This window comes from Pan paniscus, chromosome 1 (genome assembly GCF_029289425.2).
Source record: "Pan paniscus chromosome 1, NHGRI_mPanPan1-v2.0_pri, whole genome shotgun sequence".
Classification (NCBI taxonomy): domain Eukaryota; kingdom Metazoa; phylum Chordata; class Mammalia; order Primates; family Hominidae; genus Pan; species Pan paniscus.
The window spans coordinates 118,582,054-118,604,668 of NC_073249.2; the positions used below are offsets into that span (position 1 = coordinate 118,582,054).

A 22,615-nucleotide genomic window follows, 5' to 3' on the forward strand; every position below is an offset into this window, starting at 1 on the left:
TATAGAGGTTGGTAAGTTGTCTAAGATCACATAAGTAGGAAGGAATGGAGCTGGGTCTTTCTGGGGGTTTATCTGTAAAGCCTCCATAGCATGGAAAATTCTTTTATTAAAAAAACTATTTTTTTAAATTTATTTTTTATTTTATTTATTTATTTTTTTGAGACAGAATCTCACTCGGTTGCCCAGGCTGGAGCACAGTGATGTGATCTCGGCTCACTGCAACCTCCACCTCCTGGGCTGAAGTGATTCCCTTGCCTCAGCCTCCCGAGTATCTGGGACTACAGGTGTGCACCACCATGCCCAACTAATTTTTGTACTTTTAGTAGAGACGAAGTTTCACCATGTTGGCCAGGCTGGTCTTGAACTCCTGACTTCAAGTGATCCTCCCCCCTCAGCCTCCCAAAGTGCTGGGATTACAGGCAGGAGCCAATGCGCCCAGCCTAAATTTATTTTTTAATTAATTAATTAATTTTTTTTTTTTTTTGGAGACAAGGTCTCGCTCTGTCACCCAGGCTGGAGTGCAGTGGTGCGATCTCAGCTCACTGCAACCTCTGCCTCCCAGGCTAAGGTGATCCTCCCACCTCAGCCTCGTGAGTAGCTGGAACTACAGGTGCATGCCACCATGAGCAGCTAATTTTTGTATTTTTTGTAGAGACGGGTCTAGCCATTTTGCCCAGGCTAGTCTTGAACTCCTGGACTCAAGCAATCCACCCATCTCGGCCTCCCGAACTGTTGAGATTACAGGCATGAGCCCCTGTGTGCAACCTGGAAAGTTTTTCTAACTGCAGCCTCTCATGCACTGAATGACAGAATACATTCTCATGCCCATTACATCCTCCAGGGAGCATCTTAAGCCTAGAGTTAAGATACTAGATGCTACGAATAAGGAACAAATCAAATAGTATGTATAACTCAGTACAAACCCAGGAGACATTCTCAGATGTCCTAAAGTTTATCTCACACAATAAGTGCTAGACTATGTCAAAAGCAGGCATGTATTGATTTGATTAATATTGACTGTTTCTCTGTGTTAAGGCAACACCTCATTTATCCACATAATGCCTCATTTATTGATGGAACAAAATCTTCTGAAAGAATGAATTCAAGTAAAGTTTGTTCATTCAAGTGCTAAGCTTTAAAAATTTTAGTTTTCTCTAGTGGAAATCTTCCCAAAATATATTACACACTTCTGGGCCCCAGGAGACACATAGTACTTTGTAAACATAGTTCTTTTATTAAGAAGTCAAGGTCATCCCTATGATCATGACTATGTTATACACAAACTGCCTTAGAACATCCTGGACCTGTTAAGTGTGAAGTACTATTTCAATGGCACTTAACCCTGACTGCATAGTAGAATCAACTGGGGAGCTTTTACAAACTATTCATATCCAAATTCTATTCCCAGCAACTCCAGTTGGTCTTAAGTGGGACCTGGGTATGGGGATTTTGTAAAAGCTCCCCAGATGCTCTTAATGTGTGTCCAAGATTTAAAAACTCTGCATGGTTCGCCCCTGCATTAAATGCCTAACTGCGTAACTCAGAACTGCTATGCTTTTGAAAGTATTTTTTCTCTCTTCTCCCACTCTCAGCTATCTTGTCCTCATAATCACTTCTAATGTACCATTCACATTAAATCACAGTTGTCGAAAGAGAAGCCAAATCATCAAGTTTGTTATCATTGACCTTAATTTAACATAACTATGAGAGTGCGGGCCTGAAAGAATAGCTTTATTTTTTTTTCCTGTGGAATGGAGTGCATCAACTTGATGACAGCTCCTTTTCTTTCTGTTCAGAAGCTTTTTAAACTTAGAATGACATAACTGACTGTTAGATAAAGTAGATATTATTGTAATTGTCAACATTTTCTTTGGCTTTAAGCATTGGAATTAGGCAAACTTGAGCAGCTTGAATCTCAGCTCTACCACTTATTATCGGTGTGCCCTTAGGAAAATTATTTAACTTCTCTGAGCTTCAATTTTCTTATGTAAAAAAAGAGAAAATAGAACCCACCTCACTGAGTTGTCATGAGATTTAAATGAAATAATATACTTATAGTGCCAGAGACATAGTAGCTCTTCATTAAGTGTTAGTTTCATTAAGTGTTAGTTTCCATCCCCAAGACACATAGATATTTCTAAATAGAGGAGTCAACTTCCACATGTGTATGTGGTTATCTCTCTGATAAGAATGAAAATGGAAAAATATCTAAACACATGTTCAGAACTAGAAATATCCTATCTTTTTCTTAAAAAATGGCGGCTCCCACCAACCCTAGGACATGAGACATGACGTAAAGAAGACCCAGTTATCTGTATGCACAGTTAGAGCTGTGTACAACTCAAACCACATCTTAGAATTTTCACAGCTTTACAATGGAAAAAGAAAAAACTAATTAATGAAAGATCTGGAATAGAAACCAGGCCTCCTAATTTTCCGAAAAGTGCTTTTTGCAATACACAATATCTCGCTTCACTATCAATATTATTCAAATTCATGAGAATGTCCAACTCAATGCTTTCATTTAGACCAGGCTTTCATTTTCATTTTTTCCAGAGTATTCAGAAACATTGTCAGTGAACGTCTCCCTTACAGCAGTCAGGGCTGCAAGCCCTACAGCAGTCTCACTCTTGTTTACATACCAGTTTTCAGGGTCATTGCTGAAGATGATTTGCTAGATCCAGCATCATTACTTGCTAAAACTGAAATCAAGTATTCAGTTCCACACTGGAGGGAAGAGATGGTGCAGGAACTGAAAGTTGTACTGCAGGTCAGCTCTGAAGAGTCACTCAAAGCCATCACAGTATAATTGAAAGCTCCTTCTGCCAGTGCCCATGAAAAAGATGCCTTCAGAGCTCCACTATCGAAAGAGACTTGAATGTTGGCAGGGGCCCGAGGACCTACATTTTAGAGAAACAATTAAGATTTTATAGTAGCCTTACAAACTACGTAAGAGTTGGCATAAGAATGTTGCAGAGCCTGGAGGATAAGGTACCCAATAGTTGGATAATTACAAGTGTTCAAAGCATAAAATTGGGATTTAGGATGATGCCTGGGAACTGGTAATTCATCTGCTACTATGCAAACTCATAATATACTGTGTGACCTTGACCCCATATTATTTACCCTTTTTGTTATTTATTTTTTTCTTATATCCAAATAGATCTAATAAGATCCATGCCTAACACCTATAGGTGCCAAAAGACATATTTTGAATGAATTAATGCATTATTTAATAAGTAGTTAAAATAGTTAAATGAAATTATAAATGGGGAGAACTAAAAGGGCCATGTGGGTATGTTATCATTAAGTGATAGGTCAAATATTTTCTGTTATTGATCAATGAAACTAAACATATCCCTTCGTTACTTTTGACATCTGCTACAACTTTTACTGCAATAGCTTTTCGGTCATAATTGTTTCTAGAGGAGCAGATTTTCTTTCCATTCATTATCAAAAGGAAGGAAGGAAGGTGTCAAGTGTGATGCATACATATTAAGGCAGTCTTTTAGTGTCTCCAAAACACTTAACCCTACATTCTTGTAAATATACCTTCCTTTTTTAAGAGTTACCGCATTAAAAAAGCGTAAGAAGGTGTCCTGACCTGGGGAGGGGAGAAATTGGCCTCAGTTCTTTGGAATCTGTACTGTAATAACGCCCACGCAGCAGGCCTTAGGAAACTGCATAAACAGTCTGTGAGCAGAGACCAGCATCCTCTGGACATGTCTGGGGCAAACAGGGAAGGCCTCTTTTTTTTCTTTTTTTTGAGACGGAGCCTCACTCTGTCGCCCAGGCTGGAGTGCAGTGTCGCAATCTTGGCTCACTGCAAACTCCGCCTCCGGGGTTCATGCCATTCTCCTGCCTCAGCCTCCTGAGTAGCTGGGACTACAGGTGCCCGGCACCATGCTCTGCTAATTTTTTGTATTTTTAGTAGAGACGGGGTTTCACCATGTTAGCCAGGATGTTCTTGATCTCCTGACCTCGTGATCCACCCGCCTCGGCCTCCCAAAGTGCTGGGATTACAGGAGTGAGCTACCGTGCCCGGCCGGGAAGGCCTCTTTGAGGACATGAGGACCTAACTCATTCTCTGTAAGGCAGGCACCTGCCATGATTTTCCCGTGGGCCATCTCGACAGGCCCCTTCCCACTGCATGGTCAGCTAGTCTGCAGAGGCAGTTCTGCTTTAGGGAAGTGCTGGGCCCAGGGCTGGTAGGGGTAGCCTGCAGTGTTTTAGGGCAACTTGCTTTTCCCACAGGAAGCATGGGAGAACTAGGAAAAATAGGTAGAGTAGTGAGAGCCTGTTATGAGTTGACTTGAGTTCCCTCCAAGTTCATATGTTGAAGTTCTTACCTCTAGTACTCTCAGAATGTAGCCTTATTTGGAAATAGGGTCATAGCAGATGTAATCAGGTAAGATGAGATCATTAGGGTGGGCCCTCATCCAATATGGCTGATTTCCTTATAAAAAGAATAAATTTGGACACAGATAAACATATATAGGGAAAATTCCATGTGAATGTGAAGATAACCATCTACAAGCCAAGGAGAGAGGCCTGGAACAGATTCTTCCTCACATCCCTCAGAAGGAACCAACCTAGCCAACACCTTGATTTCAGACTTCGTAGCCTCCAGAACCATGAAACCAAATATTTCTATTGTTCAAGTCACCCAGTTTGTGGTTCCAGCAGCCCTAGGAAACTAATCCAGAGGCGAAATCTAAACTCTGTAAAGCTTTGTAAAACATGGGGAAATCTATGAAGGGGAAGTCTTTAAGAAACAAGTTATTCTAGGGGATGCTGTCTCAGTGCCCCAGCCTGATGAAGATGCTCCCTCCTGTGCCTCGCTGTGTCGGCAGCCTTCTGCCAAAGCACTGGTCAGGTGAAACTGGAAACGCTGACTCACCATTGGTCTCTCCTTTGACATAGTCCATTCTTTGAAAGGAGGGATCATGCTTTATTTGCTTTTGTATTTCCATCAGCTAACTTATGCCCAGCACACAGTGGGCCCTCAACAAATGTGGAAAGAAAAAAGCAGTGTGAAAGGGAAAGGAAAGGGAAGGATAGGAGGGGAAGATAAGGGAAGGAGGGAAGAAAGCAAGCCAGCCAGACTAGGAAAAGGCCCAGGGAGACTGACTTGTCACAGACATCCTGACTCACCAAGCCTGTCATGAATCACCACAGGGCTATGATTATACTACCTCCCTAGGGAAATAGTATAAAAGGCAAACCCCTCTCTTCTCCCTACATTCTGCCTTGGCCCATACACTATGGGGCTTCTATTCCCCTCCAAACTTAGGGAAAGTTGGAGAGAACATTTCTGGTTTCTTTCCATCCTTTCCTGTGTCCTCCCCAAGTGGAGAAACAGCTAATCTGGTTGGTGAGAGTCTCGTATCTATGTAGGTTACATAGCCAGTGGATGGCTTACTCTGCCTCAAGGAAAGAAAAAATACCCCCTCTCGTTCTCTCTCTCTCTCTCTCTCTCATTCGCTTGGCTCACTCCAGCAGCTCAATTTGGACCTCCAGTTGTAATGCTGCAGAGTCCTTTGCTCGGGGGACCTCTAGGTGGGACGGTGAGAAAATGCACACCAAGCTTCAGCTTCTCCCCACAGCTGGAGGAGCAATAGTGGGAAGCCCCATGCTGACTTCAGACCCAAGCTGAGGCCTTTGGGAAACAGATCTGAAACATGAATTCCACTGCAGCATCAAGCACTGTGCCTGCAGAAACCTTGCTTTGCTTGCTGCTGTATCTCTAGAACAATGCCAGCTCAAAGTTGGCACACACTCACTTAGTATCTGCTGAACAAATGAATTCCTATTTGGCCCAATTCTTATACTAATTGGCCTGAACCCAGAAAGGGACAAGGGGTGATGGGTAAACCTAACAAGAATCATCTTCTTTTGTGTGAGGTTGAATGTGAATGCTGAAATTGAGTTGGATATTAGAGGGCGGAGCCATGCTGTGTGCATTCTGAGTAGCATTTCTTTATCCATGCAGGAAGCGTTTAAACTACCGAGGAGGAATAGACAAGGCACTATAAATAACTTTATAATAAATTTAAATAGCTGCTGCCAGCTGCTCTGTACTTGTCATGTAACACTGCCCTTGATGGCTGCAACACACAGCCCCCGTCATTAATCAAAAGTAGAATTGTTGGAGGCTGAGCTGAGAAGTTCTTACTTGTTCTCTGATTGCAGGTGGAGTCATCCCCAGGGATTCTGTTGGCATTCCATGCATAGGCCTTTATGGTGTAGAGAGTCCCGGCTTCTAAACTGGTGAATGTCAAGGAGGTGTTTGTAGTATTCTCTTTCCATATACTCCCCAAGCCATTGGCTCGCATAATGGACACGGAGAATCCAATTGCCATATATACAGCTTCCCACTGCACAAGAATGGAGTCTGAACTTGGAGAGCTTACTTCTAGAATTGGTGCAGCCAACACTAAAAAAATAAAAACACATGCATTTGTGTTACCAAAGTCCAATAGAGGATAATTCAAATTTAGAAGCAAGTAAATTGATATCCATAATATACAATAACTATTTGCTTTATAAGAGCATTCACAACAAAGTTTCATTAAATAATTGCTATTTAAGTGTATACTAATCATAAATGACTTGGCAGAGGAATGGGAAACAGAGAAACGCTAAATATCAGGCATTACTTTTAACTGAAGTTAGAAATTAGATAAAACATCCCTATAATCATAATATAAATCAATGGGAAAATGAGGGGTTACACCACTTTAATGTGCACATAACTTTTCAGAAATATGCCTAGGTACAACTTTATCAAATCAATTTCAGTAATGCTGATGACAAACTCCAAATGCTTTTATTTGTTTTGTTAACATATATGCCATATGGTCAGAGTGCAGCAAAATCCCTTCTCTGTGTTCTTCATTTGGCGTGTTAAAACCAGAAATCCCTATTTCAGAGATTTAAAAGCTGGGATGCTTTTAAAGATGCCCAGAAATGGGCTTTATTTTCCAAAGCAAAGCATCTGGCATTTAAATGCCACCTCCTCCACAGATAGCTGAATTCTCAAACAGCATCATTTGGTAGCTTTCACTTCTGGGCCTTGAATTGTAGGCACTCATGTGACACCAAATCACATTCTGCATTTGCAGCACCAGAATAACTGATCCAAGTCACAAGCAAACACTCAACGGAGGATGAGCATCCATCCAGCCACCTGTCTTTGCCTGCTTTGGAGGTGATGCCTGGCTTCTCCCAGCAGCGCTGATGGATCTGATGGTGATTTCATACAAGGTTGCAGCCTTTAGTCCCGTCACAGTGCCTGGGGAATTGGCCACCATGGTTTCAATGACTGTGTCCCCGTCTTCAGCCGTGAGGAGGTAACTGGTGGCACCCGGCACTGTAGCCCATTCTACAGTGATACTGTTGCTGAGTTTTGAATATGCCTGATCAATAGTGGGTATTTCAGGAGCTGAAAGAGGTTTTAGAGTTGTACATTAGCCAAGATACCTACAAGGATGACTTCTTTCATCATTTTACTCTTCAAGCTAAATCATTCTCATGCCTTCCTTCAGACAGAAGTTTTGCCCTTATTATTCAGATCAAGGAAAAACAGAGAAAAAGAAAGACAAAGCTACTCTCCAGAAGAGATCCAGAAAGCTCAAACCTCTCATTCAGGGATGGGATTTCAAAGTTTTCCCCAGTTGCCTGTGGGGTAATTTGCACTTTTTGTACTTTTAAAAGAGCTAAATAAGAATGAGAAGTAATTACGGGAAAGAACTCTGGGAAGAGAGAGAGAATAATTGAGAGGCTTTCTTCCAGAGTATTCTACTCCAGTTGGGCATTCTGTGAATTTTGCAGGCTGTTTTGCCATTGATCTCCCCTCCTGGTCCCACAGCCATCCCACTGCCTCCAGCTGGACCCATCTCCATTCCTCCTGCCTCCGCTCAGTGGCTGTGGTCACTCTCTCATGCACTTTGCATGTTTTCCAGATAACCTTTAATCCAATGGAGCAAGGAGGGAGGATTGAGTTCTTTGTTATAATTACTCCATAGCACTTTCTTTCATATTATCAGAGTGGAATAATTCTCAGATTCTTCCATACAAAATAAAAGTAAACTTTATTCTCCCTTTCTCTATCACAATATCTGCCTCAGCATAAGAATGCGACGGGCCGGGCTATGGTTTGCCAGGAGATATGAATGCTTATGTCATGGGCTTACACAAAGCATTCCTACACTCAGGAGTATGGAGTAGGAGATACAGCACAGTAATCAGGTTGACTACTTTACAAAATTCCATAGATGCAAAAATGTCTTGGATATAGGAGATCTAAGTGGAAGAAAAGGTCAAACAAAAATAGCTGAGTTTTATTTGAAACTGGCACTTGGACTTTCAGGTTTAATGTACTCCACTTGCTGGGTAAAATCACTATATGTCAAATTCAAAACTAAAGGGAAGACAAACAAGCAGAACTATAGGGCAAAGAGGGAGAAGGAGTAAAGACAGACAGGTGATTCTCCAGCATCAGCTCCCCTTCTCCCAGAGCCAAGTCCCTATGTGCACGATAGAGACAACTTTCTCTTTCTGTACCAATAGCCCAGAGAGTTAGCTTTGGCAGCATCTCAGAAATAACCATGCTGCAAAAATGAACAAAGTCTCCTCTGTGCCCTGGCCAGACATTCTTTGAACATCACCCAGGGTAGTCTCTTTTGCCATTGAAAGAAAATTATGACAGTTATATATGCTGGAGGAAAGTCTCAGGCCTGCTCATCATAGCCACTTGCCAGTGGAAGCCAATTCTATGGGGAAAGGGCTTCGCTCCCTCTCTCCCCTACAGAATAGAAAGCCCCAGCAGGGGCTCCCTCTTCCAACACACACACACACACACACAAATCCCTCTTCTGCTCCCCCAGCTAATGATCCTGTGCTATATGCCTTCTTTCCTCTAATTTTCTGGTGTCTCTCAACTCCTTCTCTTTCCTCTGTCCCCAGAGTTAATCTTATCTCCTATGTTACCAGTTCTGTTCATTGGAATGAACTAACTTCCTGGGAAAATGACAACCAAACTGGCCACAGACACAGGAGGCCAGATCATGCATTCACGGAGCGGTATGAAAGGCATCTAAAAGGCTAGCATGACACAGACCCTCTCCCCACAGGCCTGTCATGGGGCCCGAGGGCTCCACAAAACTGGCCTCATGGAATTGATCTAGGAGAGGCACATTTGCTTGGAAGTCATAATGCAGGAAGCCGGTATCGCAGAATGAAACTCGGGGTTGTGTGGTGGGAAAATAGCAAAGGGTTTGGATTCAGGAGCTCTGGGTTTGAGCCCTGGCCCTGCTATTTACTTTTGTGTGTGAAGGCATGCAAGTCATTTTACCTCTTCTAGACTTGTTACCTTCCTTGACAAATACGGATTATTAATACCTACATATTAGGATTCACTTTGAAATTTAAAATACCTGCATTTTAGGATTGTTGTAAAGAATAAGTGAAATAATGTATGTTAGGGCACTTGGAAAGTGTGTGTGTGTGTGTGCGCGCACGCACGCGCATGTTTGTGTATGAGCCAAGACAAGTAAATTTTGATGGGTTCGGAAAAGCCAGACCATATGGCACTGCCATGGAGGGGTCCTGTGAAAGTGGGATTCTGAGGAGTATGCGGCAAACACAGGCTGGAGAGACAGATTGTCTGTTTTACACCTGGTTTTAGGGCAGGCTCTGACCAGCATCAACAATGAAAGGAGATCAACACCTATGTAGTATGTTGCCCTTTAGTAGATGAGAAGCTGGAGTGTAAAGTCCATAAAATAGCAGCAGTTCCTTACTCTTTCTTACTTCTATGTTTAGCCCACTGACTGGACTGATGAAAGAGAAAACTTTATTCCCTAGATGTGCAACCAACCACTCTGATCAGTCAAAAATGAAGCCTTTGATTCTCAGCATCTGTGCATTCCACCAGCTCAAAGAGATCTAAATTAGCCCATGAGGCCCCAGTGACCAGACACAGATACACAGCAATACCAGAGCCCAAAGAGAATTAAAACACACACAACCAAAATGAAACCTTCTATACAGTGTAGCTAATACACATTCTATCTGTTGAAAAGCCGGGACTCAATTAGCAATTGAGTCAATTAGCAGCAGCATCAGTAGCTTAGCCTGACCCACCATTTCTCTAGATTAGTGCAGATGCTATAAACACCAAAAAGGGGCCTGTTCTGAGGGCTTGGTCTGTCCTGGGTGTGCTAGGACCTTGTAAGAGACGGCAGAGTTAGATTCTGTCCACCCAAAGTCGACTTATTTAAGAAGCCGGCCGGGCGCGGTGGCTCACGCTTGTAATCCCAGCACTTTGGGAGGCCGAGGTGGGCGGATCATGAGGTCAGGTGATCGAGACCACGGTGAAACCCTGTCTCTACTAAAAATACAAAAAATTAGCCGGGGGTAGTGGCGGGCGCCTGTAGTCCCAGCTGCTCGGAGAGGCTGAGGCAGGAGAATGGCCTGAACCCGGGAGGCAGAGCTTGCAGTGAACCGAGATCGCGCCACTGCACTCCAGCCTGGGCAACAGAGACTCTGTCTCAAAAAAATAAAAATAAAAAAATAATGCCACTTTGTATATGGCCAAGCAGACCCTCCTATAGTTTCCTGGCTAATCCTAAAGATCTCTCAAGAATACGACAAGTAAATAAGAATAAAGCAAGAGGTGGGGTGTTGCTATGTTGCCCAGGCTGGTCTTGAAATCCTGGGCTCAAGCAATCCTCCCATCTTGGCTTCCCAAAGTGCTGAGACTACAGGCGTGAGCCTTGGTACCCAGCCAGGAAATAGAAATTTTTAAAAACTTACTGTATATGCATGAATTTTATGAAATTTCATGGCTCAGACATGTATCTGTATCAAATTTTTTAACTGTCTTAATTTCACTTCCTTTTCTGTGGTGTAGACAAAATAATAAATAAAAAATTTTCTAATTTATGTTGAATCACTATGAGAATTTATTGGTGATATGGTTGATATTATGTGGTTCCTACAGATAAGTTAACCCTCCTAAAAATAAATTTCCATTCCAGGTACTTAGATTTCTAGCACAAATGAGCTAGGAGGGGCCTCTAGATAAATTATTTTTGCCTTCAGTTATCTACTCAAGAAAGATGGAGATCAACTATTTTTAAAAGAGGGTCCCCTTTCAGCCCTGAGTGACTATTGTCTATATTTCAAATATGCAATATTAGAAGTATAAAGTTCTTTTTAAAGTAGGGAATATTGACAATTTAATCAAATATAACATTTCTCATTTTCCCTCTAATTCCCCAGAAGATAAACAAGAACATTTGTATAAATTAGACTCTGTACAATATCTTAACTGGAATGATGATCATTGTAATATTTCACACATGGCTAACTGTATATGAGAAAATGCATGCCTACATGACTCTGTACATTATAGTCCTCAGCAAGAACACTTTATGAAGATTTGTCTTTCGAGTTCAATCCATTTATTTGTCTTACCAGTTATTGTCTCCCCAGGACCCAATAGAGTGCTTAGCACCCAGTGTGAGTGCTCAGAAAATATTGAATTTTTTTTCTCATATAGCCTTTACATTTCAGGGTAGCCCGTGAATTAACAATGGAAATTAAAATCAAATACGAGAAGGAAAAACTTGCAGGTCAGAAAATTGTACCTGATTTTGCTGAAGCAACCTGAAAAGGAAAGTTTGGAAAATTAGAACCACACAGAAAAACACAACTTGAACAAACGTAAAACATGAATAAAAGCGGTAATAAATTAATCACAACATTTTTACACCTAACGTGAGCAGCCTTTCAATCCATACAAGTATTTCTCCACACAAATCATTTCCCAGCACCCAAATCTACCACAAAGCAACTCTAAATAGAATTTAGAGGCTGGAGGCGGATCCCATTACTATTTCATTTTTTTTCCCTTTGAATCTGCCTATTGAACTAAGTCAGTAGCTGCTGACAGATTTTTCAGAAATCTTTGTTCTTAAAATATAATGATAATCTTGTTTTCTTTCTCTAGTATATGGCATTAAATTTCAAACACGCAAACATATACAACCTCGGTACAAACCAAAGTATTCTGATTTCTATCTCCCTATTCCCCAACTCCTCAAAAAAAAAAAAGGAGAGAAAAATAATGTGTCTTTCTTTTTTCCCCTAAATAGTTGTGTGTAGTTGGAATGATGAACTCACCATTTTAAGACAGATAAGAATGAATCCAATCAAAGGCAAACATGTCTCTCGTCCACCAGCCATCCTGTTGGACATAGTACTCACATGGCACAAAACAAAGCAATCAGGGTCCTCTTTGGCCCCCAGGAGTATAACACTGTTGGTCGCTGGGATGTAGGGCTGTGATGCTGGGAAGAGACCCTAGGAAGTAGCTCCTCCCCTTCAGTGTGGAGCTGACCTGTAACCAGGGGCACTTGGAGACTGGCAGGGACAGGTATTGCAAAGACTGAAAAGAAGAAGAGAGTTGGAGAAAGCCACGGCAAGCGGGCCAAAAAGCTACTGTAACCTTGGTTTCAAAGCAACCTTCTTTTTAAAACAATTTCTGTCTAAATAAAAATTTTAGAAAGCTGCACAGAAAGTTGTTGATGTGGTAGAATAATTATTTTAAACTCGGGGATGCTGACCAGTTTTATTTTTCTTTTTCACCTTTATTTGTTGTTGTTCTTTTAGTTCAAAGTAAGTGATTGGTCCTACTGTCAGGAAGAATTTGTTGCAAAACTTCAACATGGAATATGAAAGGGCAGGAGCATGTCCCTGTACTGAGAAAGATAGTGAGAGGTCCCTGGTGAGCACATTAAATTTATCCATCCCCCGTACCACCCTGCAGTTCCAGTACCTTTTTTTTTTTTTTCCATTTTTTTAGAGACAGGGTCTTGCTATTTTGCCAAGCAGCCTCCAACTCCTGGGCTCAAGCAATCCTCCCACCTCTGCCTCCTGAGTAGCTGAGACTACAGGCATGCACCACTGCGCCTGGCTAGTTCCTTTTATTTCTGGAGCTGTCTTCCTAGTTCACACTCTTAATAATAATTAGCATTTAATTTAAGAATTACAATGTATAATTTTAACAATGAACAGATACATAAATGAATAATAAACATAATTAATTGGCTTATCTGAAATCACACAAGAATTAAATGATCAAACTAGAGTTAAAACGCATCAGTCTGATTTCTACTTTCAACCAAGATAGGATTACAAAAAAGGGAAAAGAACTGCATTTACTGTCCCTGACTTTAAGATTTACCATAAAGCTAAAATAAAATAGAGACCGGGTGGTATTGGCATGAAGATAGATAAATAGATCAATGGGACAGAGAGTCCAAAAATAAACCCACGCATATATAGATAATTGATTTTCAACAAAGATACAAGGCAATCCAAAGGAGAAAGAATAGACTTTTCAACAGATGGTGCTGGAACAACTGGATAACCATATGCAGAAAACATAAACTTTGATTCATACCTCACACCACATTAAAAAATGAACTCAAAATGGATCATAGATCTAAATGTAGCACCTGAAACTATAAAATGTCCAGAAAAAAAAACACAAAAGAATATCTTTGTGACGTTGGGTTAGGCAAAGATTTCTTATATACAACACTAAAAGTATAATCCATTTTTAAAATTTGATAAATTTGACTTCATTAAAATGAAGAATATCTGCACTATTAAGGGAATGAAAAGATAAGCCACAGACTGGGGGAAAATATATATCTTATAAAGGACTTGTATTCTGTGTGTGTGTATTCTCAAAACCCAGTAATAGGAAAACAACTCAATACAAAATGGGCAAAAGATATGAACAAACACTTTACAAAAGAAGACATACTTGTGGAAAATAAAGGCATGGAAAAAATCCTCAGCATCACTAGTCATTAGCAGAATGCAGAAAAGGTTTTTTTTTTTTTTTTTTTTTGGAGACGGGGTCTCATTCTGTCACCCAACCTAGAATGTAGTGGCGCAATCACAGCTCACTGCAGTCTTGACCTCCCAGGCTCTAATGATCCTCCCACTTCAGCCTCCTGAGTAGCTGGGATCACAGGTGTGCAGCACTACACCTGGCTAATTTTTGTATTATTTGTAGAGATGGGGTTTCACCATGTTGACCAGGCTGGTCTCAAACTCCTGGGCTCAAGCCATCTGCCCACCTTGGCCTCCCAAAGTGCTGGGATTATAAGCGTGAGCCATTGCTCTGGGCCCACAGAATGCAAATTAAAACCACAGTGAGATACATACTTATTGGATGTCTAAAATTAGAAGCTGGTCATTGTGGCTGTGCCTGTAATCCCAGCACTTTGAGAGACCAAAGCAACAGGATCACTTGAGGTCAGGAGATTTGAGAACAGCCTAGGCAACATCGTGGGACCCTGTCTGTACAAAAAATTTTTAAAAATTAGCTGGATGTGGTGACATGTGCCTGTAGTGCCAGCTACTTGGGAGGCTGAGGCGGGAGGATCACTTGAACTCAGGAGGTCAAGCCTGCAGTGAGCCATGATCGCACCACCGCACTCCAGCCTGAGCAATAGAATGAGACCCTGTCTCAAATAATAAATAAATAAATAAATAAATAAATAAATAAATAAATAAATAATAAAATTAGAAAGACTGAGTAAACTAAGTGTTGGCAAGGATGTGGAACAATCAGAAATCTCATACCTGGTAAGAATGAAAAATGGTACGATCATTTTGGAAAATAATTTGGCTGTTTCTTAAAAAGTTAAACACATACCTCACCACTTCACTCCTAGGTATTGACTCAAAAAAAATGAAAGCACATGTCCATACAAAAACATACAGGAATATTCACAGTAGCATTATTTTTAACAATCCTCAAACTATAAGCAAACCAAATGTCTGTCAGCCAAAATAAGTAATAAACAAATGAAATTTTTCCCAGCAAAAAAAGGAACACACAAAAACATGGATGAATCTCAAAAAAAGTCAGACCCAAAAAAAGAATACAGATGGTTTGATCCAATCATATAAATTTCTAGAAAATGCAAACTACTCTTAAAAACAGAAAGCAAATCAGTGGCTGCCTGGGGATGGAGAATGGCAGGAAGGACGGATTACAAAAGTGCAAGAGGAAACTCTTGGGGGTGAAGAACGTGTTCATTATGTGAACTGTGGTGGTGAATTTATGAGTGTATACATATGTCAAAATGTATTGAGTTTATGTCTTAAATATGTGCAATTTATTATTAAATGCTACTTATACCTAAATAAAGGTGTTTTCAAAAATCAGTCTAACTCCAAAACCCTAAGCTCCTTCCACTAAACCACTCTGCCTTATGAGCTGACTACTATGAATTTAAGGCATTTCAATTTGTGCACCCATCAAATATATGTTGACATATTGAGGACCTAATGAAGATCAGGAACTATTCAGGACATGGAAGATACAAACAAACCAGAACCCTGTCCTCTTGGAGCATGCACTCTAGCAAAGGAAGGCCAAACCAAGCAGCTAAAGTAATAAAATATGTTGAGTGCTGCTAAATTTTATGAAGAAAAAGTGGAGTGATAGGAGAGAATACAGCTGTTAGGGAAGACCTCTCTGGCAACCAGATGCTTGAGCACAGGCCTACGGGAAGTGAAGGAGTGCATCCTTTGGAAACTTAGGAAAAGAACATCCAGGCAGAAGGAAGTGGAAGTGCAAAAGCCCTGAGGAGGGAGCAGCTTGGTTAGAACAGCCTGTGCACTTATGCCCCCAGCAGCAGGGAGTGTTGGTGGTTGACAGCTCCCGCTTAGTCTCTTGCAGACTTGCCCTTGGCTCATGATTGCTGCCTGGCTCAAAGTCATACCTGCTCCCTGGGCCACCTACATCCAATGATTGGTAGATAAAGGAATGTTAGTGCTCCTGGCCCAGATTCAGGAAAACTCTGGAGGGGAGATCTGGATGGTACACCATGGTGTCCACCAGGGCAACGGAAGCACCTAGGGTGCAACATTTAAAGAACACCCACTCTCCAGTTCGCTGAAGCCCAGAGTTCCAGAGGGGGGCAGCACAAACCCCTCAAGTGGGTCATTGGGAGTGATGGCAAACAGGACCAGTCATGTTCAGTCACTTGCGTGCACAGAGTCGACAGAGAGTTGTATCTAACTTGGATTGGGGTATTACTAGACAAGGGTGATGGAGACCGCAGTAAGGGAGTTAAGAGTGTTTTCAAGGATGTGATTTATAATATTGTACAGTGGAAACTAAGCTGGGTAAGCAAGGAACTGTGGCTTGTAATACCTCCCTGCAATGGAGGCTAAAGGGGCTGCAATGGAATGAAAAGTTGGCAGGAGCAATAGAATGGAGGACCCAAGGGAGTTAAAGAATTGTTGGAGAGGATCTTAGAGAAAGTAAGCAGGAAATATAGGAGTTGGTGATTAGAGAATGGGATGCTTGAAATGGAAACTGTGGAGAAGTGCCAGTTATTGATGATGGCCAGGTCTATGATGTAACCATGGGAACTGGCAGCTGAGGTCAGATGGAGGAAAAAAAATCATTGGAGGTCAGGAGGTCAAAAAATTGAGAGCTCTGAGTATTGGAAAGATTGTTCAATGGATATTGGAATCACTAAGAATTATGGCAAGAGTGGTGAAAGAGGTATTGAGCCATCTATTAAACTCTATAATTATTAAAATATTAGGGGATTATCTATTGGGCATGGATGATATAGACAACTGAGGGACAGTAGATGGTGTAATCTGATGATGTGTTTTATAGGACCTAGGGGATTCAGGAAAGAGAGAAAAACAATGGTCTGGAAGTACAATGATTTTAAAGAAATGAGTTAGGAAAGATAATTATTGTGTTAGCAACCATCTCTGGCTAATGTCAACTTCTTGGTTGTCAAAATAGGTAATGAGTGTTATCACTGAACTGTTCCATTGGGAAACAATGCAAATAAAGCGGTTGCTTTTGTAATGTGAATTTACTTTAAAGCTTTGAATGACTAAATTTACCAGCTGTCTGAAATTCTCCCTTCAGGAATGAGATTCTGCAAAGCAGTGAATGCATGAATTTTGATACCGAAGGGAATGGAGCTAAGACAACCAAGAGGGGAAACAGCTACAAGAGTAAGTCTATTTACACATTATTAATGTACTAATAAGGTAATACCAGGAAATTTAAGATTAGTAAATAATGCAAAGGCCAGGAGAGGGACTGAAAATAAAAGATAAAGATAAGAGTCTGGAACGGAAGAGGGAGAAAATGTGAGGATGCTCCACACAAGAATCATCCACTTTCCAGACCACACATGCCTGTGTCGATGCTTCCTGACAGCCACCCTCCTTTACTAAGCTCATGCGCACTATTTTAGCTTATGTTACTTGGTGTGCAATTCCAGATATCAAAACTGTGATTAGTCAGGATTAGGTTTTGCTGAGAGTGGACAGAAAACCTATAACAGTGGCTTAACCAGAAGTTTCTTCCTGATATAAAATAGTAGAGGCAAAGGCTCCGGGAGTGGCGTGGCAATTCTATTCCACGGAGTCTTGAAAGACCCAGGCTCCTTTTTCCTCTTTAGTCTGCCATCCCTAGGAGGAGGCCCTCCTTCTTGGTCCAAGATAAATTTCCAGCTATCACATTAAAGTTCTAAGCAGCAGAATTCAGTGAGAGGAGATAAAAGAGACTAACGATACATTCCAGCAATCTCTATTGGGGAACAATTGGCAGTCTACCACACAAATGAATGAATAAATAAATGTGATCTGGTGCATAGGTAGATCAGCCAAGGGCAGAATTTAAGACATGCAATGGAAAGATATAGAGAGAGGTGGCCAGGTGCATTGGTTCATGCCCATAATCCCAACACTTTGTGAGGCCAAGGCAGGTGGATCACTTGAGCCTAGGAGTTTGAGAGCAGCCTGGGCAACATGGAGAGACCCCATCTCTACCCAAAATATAAAAAAGTCTCCAGGTGGGGTGGCGTGTGCCTGTAGCCCCAGCTACTCGGCAGGCTGAGGTGGGAGGAGTGCTTGAGCCCAGGGAGGTCAAGGCTGCAGTAAATATGAATATGAAATGAATATGGAGATGGAGTAAGAACTTCAGAAACTAGTAAAGATTTGAAGTGGCCATTGTAGGGGATATAAAAAAGAAATATTTAGGGATATAGAAGGAATGTAGAGTAGGATTAACTCCAGGAAAACATTGGAAACTGCAAGATTTTTAGTGGCCTAATCCATAATGTAGTCTTCCACCATGCCCTTACGTCCCCCTTCTGCCAAAGGCAGACCATTTCCACCAAAAAAAAAAAAAGGAATCATATAAAACTTCCTTTTTGGGCCCAGCATGATGTCTCATGCCCATAATCCCAGCATGTTGGGAGGCCAAGGTGGGAGGGTTACTTGAGCCCAAGAGTTCCAGACCAGCCTGGGCAATGCAGTGAGACCCCATCTCTATAAAAAATTAGCCAGGTGTGGTGGTGTGTGCCTATAGTCTCAGCTACTTGGGAGGCTGAGGTAGGAGGATCACTTGAGCTTGGGAGGTTGAGACTACAGTGAGCCACGATCGTGCCACTGTACTCTAGCCTGGGCAACGGAGCAAGACCATGTCTCAAACAAACAAACCCCACTTTTTGTCACAAACACACACCACTTTTTTTCTTCTTCACTCAAATTAAGTAGATGGTATTTTCTTGCTGGTACTAACAAGGATAAACAGATTAAAAACTCAATGTTAGAAAATATCAGGAAGACCCTTACTGATCAGAGATTCCTGGTTATTACAATAAAAGAAACCAGTTAGGCTCCTGTATTCCAGGGAAGAGAAACTCAGGCCACCTTAAGGAAAACAGAGAAATTGCAAGGATATCCACTGACCAGACTGGGAAAAAACTAGAAAGCCAGCAGGAAGTGAGGCAGCTTCAGGGTCCGGTGACTCTTTTACATGGTCACTGTTGTAAGACAACTATGCATCTTGTCCACTCTTCTAAGGACTGGCCAATTCTTAGTTTTCTGTCAAAATTCTGAAAGAAGCCTGTCTGATTCACTTACATAATTCTCAACAAACTTCTTGGGCTGAGCCCTTTATACTAGACTACTTCATCAGCCAGCCAAAGGAGGGAGCATCCATATGACTGGCATCATTTTAATACATTGTACCATTCAGGGTCCAGTCCAGAGACAGAAAACACACAGTAATTCCAAGAGGCAAAGTTTGATACAAAGAATTATTAACCAGTAACGGGGTTAACTACTGAAGGTAAAGAGAAGGCTAAAAAAATACAGTAATAGTGGATATAGGGAGCAGCCATTACCTCTAGTGCTGAGGCAGAGGACCCAAGAAAAGAACAAATGTGGGGGACGTGGCTGGGCACAGTGGCTCACATCTGTAATCTCAGCACTTTGGGAGGCCAAGGAGGGAGGATTGCTTGAGGCCAGGAGTTTGAGACCAGCTTGGGAAACACAGTAAGACCCAGTCCCTAGGAAGAAAAATTAAAATCAGCCAGTTGTAGGGGCACCCGCCCATAATCATCCTTCCTAACCACTCAGGAGGCTGAGGCTGGAGGATTGCTTGAGCCCTGGTTGAGTCTGCAGCGAGCTAAGATCGTGCCACTGCACTCCAGCCTGGGTGACAGAGCAAGGCTCTGTCTAAAACAACAATAACAACCAAACCAAAACAAAACAAACAAACAAAAAACGAAAACATTAGGAGACGTTCCCTTGCTAGACTGAGATTCAGACCTTGTTGGCGAGGGTGCAGTTGTGGCTTCTCAGCAAATGCTGAGAAGCTGAAGGTTGGAGCTGGAGAGCAGAGGTGTCAACAAAAGTAGCTAGGAGGCCACCCACTGGGGTGCCACTGACACTTACTGGGAAACCTGTGAGGTCCTGCTGAAACTCCTGGGCAGCTGCCTGCTGGAGCACTAGCAAACTTGCTGGGAAGCGGGCAGGGGGACTCGTGGACTTGCGGGGAACTCCCACTTCTCTCAATGAGATGGTACTGAAATTTGTTGGGGGATATATATTGCTGGGTGCTCTACATGCCACTGGCCCCTACACAACGAAGCAAAAAGAAAAAAGAAAACACACCTCTCTGCTGCAGCTCCCTCCAGCATGCTCCACTGACACGCTTAACATTATGCCAGCCGGCAATGGAAAAATGTTTAAAAGGCCCAGCTCCAGAATCACGAAGCAGGGAAATAAAAGGTGGATGTGGAGCTAGAAAATGTATAAATAACTGGCACATCCACAAATCACTGGCTGTCCCTGCACAAGTTTCGGGATAACCCATGGAACACTTCATTCAGGAAATGTTCACCGAACCAGTACCTGGATTGGCTGGATGAGTGTTGCACTTAAGATTTTCCCTCTATTGGTATAGTCGAATATCCAGGACACTGACTTCAAAATTTCTAAATAAGAGGGAAGGAGAAGACAAGAGGTCTTCCCTTGCATTTGCTCAGCAAGCACTGCTTGTTTTCACTTAGATTATATGTTTATTTTGGATGTCAGAGGTTCATAGCTGATGGAATTTGTTGGAGGGTGGGGCAGGGATGTGTGTGACTAATTGCACTGACTCAAGAAACAGAGAAATAATTCAGCTTCAGAATGGCCAGAACAAGAATCAGCCAAGGAAAACCAACTGAAGATTGGTGGACTTTAAGTACCTGCAGATCAGGGAAGCTTATGTGAGGATTTCTTTACAATAAGTAGTTCTTTTTCCAATCCTTGTGGCAAAACCTCAGGGCTTACATGAAATGCTGTAAGGTCAGTTCTCTGTTTATGCAATAGGCTGAAAAAGCACCCCTCACCCCCTAACACACACATCTGGATACATATCTGTGCTACACATTGTGGATCATGATTATGTAAATAGAAATGCTTTGAATATCAATACTCTGAGAAATCAAATAATGGATTTTAAGTCAGCCATGATGCTAACATTTTCCAGTTGTGACAATTGTCCCGATAAATGCCATTTCAGAGGTACTTGCAAAGTGCTGTGGGACTTTATAGGGTGGAATGACGGAGGGGAAATTTCAGAGTGACACTACCAAGAAGCGTTTCCTGCCACATAAAATCATCTCTACTTAGAGGTCCTATAATTTAGTCATTCAAGGCTGATTTCAGCATTTACGTAATAGAATCAAACTAGGAACAGAATCAACGCCCATCAGTTGGCCAATATCACCTGAGAATTGGTCCACTAGTCAGTGTTTGAGGTTGCACGTTGGCATCAGTTGAAAGATGTATAAACTGCCAGTGGTGGGACCTCATCTCTACTAACCAAAAACTTTATAATAAAGCACAACTTTTAGGGAAGAGAATTAAGCGAATACCATTGTCATTTTTTTCTTCCTCTGCACCTCTAAGTAAAATAACAAAACAGATACTGCCTTTGCAACTAACTGCCTAAGTACTCTTAGGAACTTAAGTTTCTGGTTTATTAATTCCCAAACACTGTACATCTAAGCATAGCTTTAAAAAAATCAGTTAATGAACAGAACCAAAGTCCTCGGGCAGTTTGTGAGTTCCTTTGAAGTTACACACAAATTTTAGGGTACTTTTTATTTTTGAGACACAGTCTCCTCTCGCCCAGGCTGGAGTGCAGTGGTGAGATCTCGGCTCACCGCAACTTCCGCCTCCCAGGTTCTAAGCGATTCTGCTGCCTCAGCATCCGGAGTAGCTGGGATTACAGGCGTGCACCACCACACCCGGCGTATTTTGTATTTTGTATTTTGATTTTTTGAGACGGAGTCTTGCTCTGTCAACCAGGCTGGAGTGCAGTGGCGTGATCTCAGCTCACTGCAACCTCTGCCTCCTGGTTTCAAGGGATTCTCCTACCTCAGCTTCCCAAGTAGCTGAGACTACAGGCATACACCACCACACCCGGCTAATTTTTGTATTTTTATTAGAAACAGGGTTTCACTGTGTTAGCCAGGCTGGTCTCGAACTCCTGACCTTGTGATCTGCCCGCCTTGGCCTCCCAAAGTGCTGGGATTACAGGCATGAGCCACCGCACCCGGCCCGTATTTTCCACTTTTTAGTAGACATGGGGTTTCAGCATGTTGGCCAGGCTGGTCTCAAACTCCTTTCACTCAGGTGACCTACTGGCCTCGGACTCCCAAAGTGCTGGGATTACAGATGTGAGCCACTGCACCTAGTGGGGTACTTTTTTTTAGACAGGATGGTAGCTTTCATCAGATTACTAAAAAGTGGGCCCAGAACTCAAAACCACCATTGCCTTAGAGGAACTGAGGAACTAAATCAGAGTTAAGAGATAAAAATAGGGCAATATTAAAATGAACACTTTATATTAAAAGTTTAAGATTGATGATATACTCGCCCATGTATAGAATTTAATTGCAAATTGAACATTAAAAACAGGCAAAAGATTTTAATACATGGAAAGGTGAAATCATTCCAGTAAGTACAAAAACTGGATGGAGGATGCTTATTAAGCTGTATTAAAAATTTTTTAAATTATACTTTAAGTTCAGATACATGTGCAGAACGTGCCGGTTTGTTACCTAGATATACATGTACCTTGGTGGTGAGCTGCACCCATCAACCTGTCATCTACATTAGGTATTTCTCCTAATATTATCCCTCCCCTAGTCCCCCACCCCACAACAGGCCCCGGTGTGTGATGTTCGTGTCCAAATGTTCT

General features: G+C 41.9%; 1 protein-coding gene across 1 annotated transcript in view; it reads right to left on the reverse strand.

Moving 5' to 3' along the window:
- The window catches only part of FNDC7 (fibronectin type III domain containing 7), a 32,541-nt gene extending 20,289 nt beyond the window's left edge, over positions 1 to 12,252 (reverse strand). Inside the window, exons 1-5 of the mRNA XM_034932497.2 lie at positions 12,190 to 12,252; positions 11,655 to 11,673; positions 7,190 to 7,444; positions 6,176 to 6,436; positions 2,643 to 2,900 (exon numbers count right to left, since the gene is read on the reverse strand). Coding sequence (XP_034788388.2) covers positions 2,643 to 2,900; positions 6,176 to 6,436; positions 7,190 to 7,444; positions 11,655 to 11,673; positions 12,190 to 12,252 — 856 coding nt within the window. The remainder of the gene's footprint in view (positions 1 to 2,642; positions 2,901 to 6,175; positions 6,437 to 7,189; positions 7,445 to 11,654; positions 11,674 to 12,189) is intronic.
- Between the last annotated feature and the right edge of the window lie 10,363 nt (positions 12,253 to 22,615).